Source organism: Coturnix japonica, unplaced genomic scaffold, assembly GCF_054131305.1.
Source record: "Coturnix japonica strain WE unplaced genomic scaffold, WE-NBRP24 Scf045, whole genome shotgun sequence".
Taxonomy (NCBI): Eukaryota; Metazoa; Chordata; class Aves; order Galliformes; family Phasianidae; genus Coturnix; species Coturnix japonica.
The window spans coordinates 2,003,943-2,010,410 of record NW_028188948.1 but is presented as its reverse complement, the minus strand read 5'-3'; the positions used below and the strand labels follow the sequence as shown (position 1 = coordinate 2,010,410).

At 44.9% G+C, this 6,468-nt stretch overlaps 1 protein-coding gene across 1 annotated transcript; it reads right to left on the bottom strand.

Annotated features, from left to right (window-relative positions):
* Positions 1 to 2,105: 2,105 nt before the first annotated feature.
* On the bottom strand, positions 2,106 to 5,077 carry LOC146752448 (protein CEPU-1-like). The gene is made up of 4 exons (XM_085531895.1): positions 4,815 to 5,077; positions 3,900 to 4,169; positions 2,996 to 3,262; positions 2,106 to 2,366 (listed from the first exon to the last, which is right to left on the bottom strand). Exons 1-2 carry the CDS (start codon positions 5,062 to 5,064, stop codon positions 3,994 to 3,996), a joined length of 426 nt encoding a protein of 141 aa, XP_085388021.1. The 5' UTR covers positions 5,065 to 5,077; the 3' UTR covers positions 2,106 to 2,366; positions 2,996 to 3,262; positions 3,900 to 3,993.
* Between the last annotated feature and the right edge of the window lie 1,391 nt (positions 5,078 to 6,468).

The following is a 6,468-nucleotide window of genomic DNA, read 5'->3' as shown; positions in this document are numbered from 1 at the left end:
TTCAGGCATGAGTGGAAGAATTACAAGGTGAAACAACTACCAAGGTGAACTCTTCCAAGAAGGGGAGAGTTCCAGTTGCTGCAAGCCACCGAGGTAAACAATAGAGGGGCCCTGCCCCCAGCCAGGGGGGGAAAGGGACAATAGAGTATACTGGACTGTGTGGATTAAGTGGCCTGGCACATCTCAACCACAGAAATATAAAGCCTTGGTGGACACTGGTGCACAATGCACCCTAATGCCCTCAAGTCACCAAGGGACACAACCAATATATATCCATGGAGTGACTGGGGGTTCCCAAGAATTGACTATCTTGGAGGCTGAAATAAGCCTCACTGGTAAAAACTGGCAAAAACACCCTATTGTGACTGGTCCAGAGGCTCCAAGTGTTTTGGGTATTGATTACCTTAGGATGGGATATTTGAAGGATCCCAAGGGGTATCAATGGGCCTTTGGGATAGCTGCTGTTAACACAAATGGTGTTTATCTGCTGTCAGCTTTACCTGGTCTGTCAGATGATCCTTCTGCTGTGGGGTTGCTCCAGGTAAAAGACCAAGAGGTACCAATTGCCACCAGAGTGGTTCACAGACGGCAGTACCGCACCAACAGGGACTCATTGCTCCCCATTCACAAGCTAATTCGCCAATTAGAGAATCAGGGAGCAATTAGCAAAACTCACTCGCCTTTTAACAGCCCCATATGGCCAGTGCATAAAGCCAGTGAAGAATGGAGGCTGACGGTGGATTACCGTGGCATAAATGAAATCACACCTCCATTGAGTTCTGCTGTACCAGACATGCTAGAACTCCAGTATGAACTGGAGTCAAAAGAAGCTAGGTGGTATGCCACCATTGACATTGCTAATGCCTTCTTTTCCATCCCATTGGCTGCAAAATGAAGGCCACAGTTTGCTTTTTCCTGTAGAGCTGTTCAGTATACCTGGAACCGTTTAACTCAAGGGTAGAAGCACAGCCCAACAATTTGCCATGGGTTGATCCAAGCTGTCTTGGAACAGGGTAATGCTCCCGAACACTTGCAGTATATTGATGATATTGTCGTGTGGGGCCATACAGCAGCAGAGATTTTCAAGAAAAGAAAACAGATAATCCTAATTCTTTTGCAAGCTGGTTTTGCCATTAAGCGCAGCAAGGTGAAGGGGTCTGCCCAGGAAATCCAGTTCTTAGGTGTAAAATGGCAAGATGGGCATCGACACATCCCAGCAGATGTGATTGACAAAATCACTGCTATGTCTCCTCCCACCAACAAGACAGAGACCCAATCTTTTCTGGGAGTAGTGGGCTTTTGGAGAATGCATGTCCCAAACTACAGCCACATAGTGAGCCCCCTCTATCAGGTAACACGGAAGAAGAATAATTTCTCATGGGGTCCTGAGCAGCAGCAGGCTTTTGAGCAGAGAAAACAAGAGATAGCCCGTGCCGTGGCCTTGGGGCCAGTACGGACGGGACAGGATGTAAAGAACATCCTCTACACTGCTGCTGGAGAGAAAGGTCCCACTTGGAGTTTGTGGCAAAGAGCTTTAGGAGAAACCCAAGGCCAACCCCCGGGACTTTGGAGTCGAGCATATAAAGGGTCTGAGGAGTGCTACACTCCAACTGAGAAGGAGATCTTAGCCATGTACGAGGGGGTCTGGGCTGCTTCTGAAGTAGTTGGGACAGAGGTTCAGCTCCTTCTAGCACCTCGCTTGCCTGTGGCCCCCCTGTCACGGACACAGGTAGATTTTTGTTTAAACCGTGACAACTACCCAGAATGCAGCATAAGGGAATTTTTGCCTAGAAATCTGGAGGACTATTTGTAACTCAGAAAGGTCAGAGATAGAAAGTTCACACTGATTTCTGGGTCACCAGCCTCACCGTACATCAGAATTTTTGGTTTTTAAATGATACATAAAGTTCTCAATGGCACTGCTCTAGTCGGTAGCTCTTTCCCTTTCCGTGCAGCTTGCTCTGTGCATGGCTTGTGAACCGCTATTCAGGCCAGACAGCTGCAGCCCCAAAGACCTGCCATAAATGTACAAATTCTACCAGGATAATGTCTTGGTAGTGGAGAAACAGGATGCGCAGTCATATGGCTCTCACACATACCTTGTACAACCAGCTTGGCTCTGGACTGGGCATCACCAATGTCACAGGTGTACACGTCACTGTCACTTTTCTCCAGATTTTTTATGCTCAGCTGCAGGTCTCATCCTTTCTGTGCCATCTCGTATTTCCTGCCAGGCCTGAGCACAGCAATGCCTTTCCTCCATATGACGAAGGATGCGGCTTTCTCGCTCTGACATGTAAAAAGTGCACTTCCACTTTCTTCAGTTTTCACATCTGAAAGTTCCTTGATAAAGTAATTAGGTTTTTCTGGAAGGAAAAAAAAAAAGGATGAGGGTGTAGGACAAAGGGATTTGTTACCCCAACAAGTCCCAAGCATACAGAGGTGTCCTGAATCTCCTTTGCCCTCATTTCAGAATATCACATAGAGATGCAAAGAGTCTAAGAAGACCACAGAGTCCACCCATTTACATAGGTTTGATAATTCCAGTAGATATCTGGAAAGTTCAATACCATTATACATGCGCTGGTAGGATCTCATCTGATAAACTGCATATAGTTTTGATTACACATATTCAATATAGACTAATTCAGATTGCCATCTTTTCTTGGCTCACTAACACCCAAGATCATAGAATCATAGAATGATCACAGAATCATAGAGTGGCCTGAGTAGACAAGGACCTCAAAGATCATCTAGTTTCAAACCCCCTCCAAGGGGTCACCAACCACCAGACCAGGCTGCCCAGATCCACATCACACTGGAGAATCATTCAGTTTCCAGATTATTTTAAGGAAAAGATTTTAATCCATCATATTTTCTGAAAACTAAGAATTGATCCTGCTCAAGGAAACAGAAGAGAAAAACATCACCCACAGGCTGCAGATATTTACCTCGACTTCTCTACATGCCATCCCCAGTGTGCTTTTCAACTCACCTTGCACAGTGACCCTGGCTTTTGTTATGGAGTCCTCTGTCTCACAGCGGTACTCCCCACTGTCCTTGGCAGTAGAGTCATGGATGATCAGAATGGCCCCAGTTCCCTCCTGCTGCAAGTCGTACTTCTGGCTTTTTCTGATTGCTTTGCCATCCTTGTACCACCTGATGTTCAAATCCGGTTTTGACAGCTCACTGCTCAGGCTGATGTCCTGCCCTGCTGCTGCTGTCTTATCCTCCAGCTGTTTTGAAACCTCAGTAGGTTTTCCTGGAAGAAAACATTACTTTTTGAGTAACATACACTTAGGGTAGGATGCCTCTCTCAAAATACATGCATCTACATGCTGGAGATAAGTTAGAGAGGCACCTGCAACAGACGCCATCCTACAGCCAGCAGTAATCTGCAAAGTACAGACAATAGAATTCCAGGCACCATTAATTCTCTCTTAAATCTACCCAATTGAGGATGATGAACCATGTCTGAAAACTGCCTCTCTCTTCTCTCCACTCATCACACTGGGATCCTCGGATGATGCTCTCAGATGCACATGTTCTAGATAGGAATTTGTTGTACAGCTAGATGATGTGAAGGCCATCCCTTCAGCTTATACTTAGAGGATATTTGCTCCCACAGTTCCCTCAACAGATCATTCCTGATTTACTGTTAATGGAACAAGCTGTAGTGAGATGACCATTGCCAACACTACCCCAGTGCTTTGGGTAGTTCTCACATTTGTGTAAAATGTTTCCTCCTTTTACTTATTTTTAAGAGAAATTCTCAGTGCTTCGAGGTTCAAGTAGAAGGTTGCTATTCACTTTAACCATATTATGAGTTAGCTCTCACGACAATCTTATCATAAGACAGTTGAAGGAATCAGACCCCAGAATCTCTCCCATCTCATTACCTTTCACAGACAGAGAGGCTTTGGAGGTTAGACCAAGGGCAGTAAAAACGACTTCCCCAGCGTCAGTAGGAGTCACACTTTTGATAAGGAGAGTCTATTTCTGACTCACGTTAGAAGCTTTAAATCGCCCACTACTTTCCACTCTGCTTCCAGTCAGTGTCCACTTGAACTCATCAATGCTTTCATGGGACGGAATGCATTCAAAAGTACAATCTTCTCCCTCCTGGATTTCAGTGTTTTTCAGCCGTTTGGTAATGCCACTATTCAGCTCTGGAAGGTAAGAGATAGGTTAGTATGAGGTTTATATGGAGAAAAGGCATTTGTGACATATGTGAGTAGCAGTACTGGTGTTTTAACTCAGGATTTTGCAGAACATGGCTGCATTCCTTACTGATGTATTCTCTAAGACATTCTCCACTCAGAATTACCAGAAAGCTATAAAAAAAAAGAGACATGAATCTCTTGTCTTTGCTCTGGAAGAACTACAAGGCGAGCAGCTCAGTCCATGGAGCAGAATGAAGATTCAATGAGCTACAGAGGGAAAAACCTAACAGAGAGGACAACTCTAGGATGCTGCGTGAGAAAAAGGGTTTTGCCTATGACAAGAAATTAACTGTTTCTATTAGCTCATTTGTTACCATCCTACCCCTACTGGCGTTCAAACCATTTCTCCATTTTAGGGATGTTTAGAAAGGAAATATTTCCAGGACATTCTTGATGTGTTTGGTGATTTTCATGGCAAAATGAGATACATTTACATCAAAAGCAATGGGAATTTTCCAGACATCACTGCACTAAATTGCAGTAATACACTTCTATTGTAGAAACTAGTAAGGCTCGTGGGGGAATAGGTGTAAGACATAGTGACCACACTGAATGTGCTTTCAGCACTCCTTTACTTTCCACAGTACTTACCCTGAATGCCGACCTTTGATTTGGCAACATCAGTGCCAATATCACAGGTATAGAAACCTGCATCTGACATCTCGAGGTCATGGATAAGGGGACATAGGGTCTTCCCAGACTGTACCAGCTCATACTTGTTGCCAGAAGGGAGCACAACACCGTCCTTTTTCCACACTGGTTTGACCTTCTCTTTAGAGACTTCGCATTCCAATTTAATCACACCCCGCTCCTCAACAAAAACATCATCCAAGGACTTCATGAAGACAGCAGGCTTCTCTGCAATTAAACAGGCAAAACAGAACACCATTATACAGAAGATCAGACATTTCCAGTTGCTTTCAGATTTTTAAAGAGGGATAAATAAATCTTCACCACTACTGACGACACCAAGATAGAACCTAAAGCGGTTTCATGTCTGTTGACTGAATGCACTTTATGGAATTCTGAACTAATCAGTAGGAGAATACAGGGAACAGGAGGGACAGCCTGCATTGCCGTGGGTGGGACTGATATCATATGAAGTAATTGGGATGCAGCTCTTCTAAAGCTGGAGAGCTGGCATTGCCCTCACATGGAGCAGAGCTCATACAGCAGGCCACAGGATTAAGAGGATAAGCTGCTGAACACTTTTGATTTTCCTGTATTATTGACTCCTCTTATCTGTCTTCTATTTCACACATCAGATGTTTATACTGGGCAAAAAACTTCCACCAAATGCAAAAGAAAGGAGAAAGAGGAAATCCTTCAAACTCTGAGCGCATAGAGTAAAAGAGCTTAATTGCTGGGGAGAGCAGATTAGAATCACAGTATCCTTAGAATTGGAAGAGACCCTTAAAGGCCATCTAGCCCAGCTCCCCTGCAATAAAAAGGGACATTCACAGCTAGATCAGGTTGCTCACAGCCTGGTCATTAGTCATCCCAGAGGCAAAACACACACTGAATGATCTCTCCCTGCAGTCATAAATCCTTAATTCCATAAATCACTGGAAGAAAGCCCCTCATGACTTTGGTGGCTATCTGAGCCCCAGAGAGGTCAGCTTTAGAAGCAGGATTGCTGCACAATAGAATGAACTGGAGCTCCTTAGCATCTCTTACATCCAGGAGGGGTGTGATCAGACCCACCTATCACCTTCAGGCGCGCTTTCTGACACCCTGTCTGACTTCACTGTCACTGTGCCAGCATCCTCAGGCTTAACCTGCTTCACTGTCAGTGTGCAGCAGTTGCCAACGTTCTTGATGTCATTGTAATTGTTGGTGTAAAGGAGGTTGCCATTCAGGAACCATTCCACGTCCTCGTCATCATGGGACAGCTCGCAGGAGAAGACAGCAGAGCTCTCTTCTTCAATTTCCACATCCTGCAGGTGCTTCGTTACTTCTACATTGCAGGCTGTGGGGAAACAAGGTGAACTGTTACCACTGTTACTATAAATCATACTGGGATGTGGTAGAATGGTTGGACTAGATGATCTTTGTGTAATCTTCTCAGTGAAGATTATACATTTATAAAGTTAGCAGGAGAGAACGGCAGAAATCAACCCCAAGAAGAGAAATCTGAGGTGAAATAGGACATGGAAGAGGCCACCCTCCCTGCTCATACCTTCAGCTGTCAGCGTGGCCTCAGTCTCTGCAATTCCTGCCTTGCACTTGTACACACCAGCATCAT

Coding starts and splice junctions, on each gene's coding strand:
- LOC146752448 (XM_085531895.1), bottom strand. CDS start 5,064: ATGAAGTCCTTGGATGATGTTTTTGTTGAGGAGCGGGGTGTGATTAAA. Junction 4,170..4,814: donor ATCAAAGGTCGGCATTCAGG/GTAAGTACTGTG, acceptor CTTACCTTCCAG/AGCTGAATAGTGGCATTACC.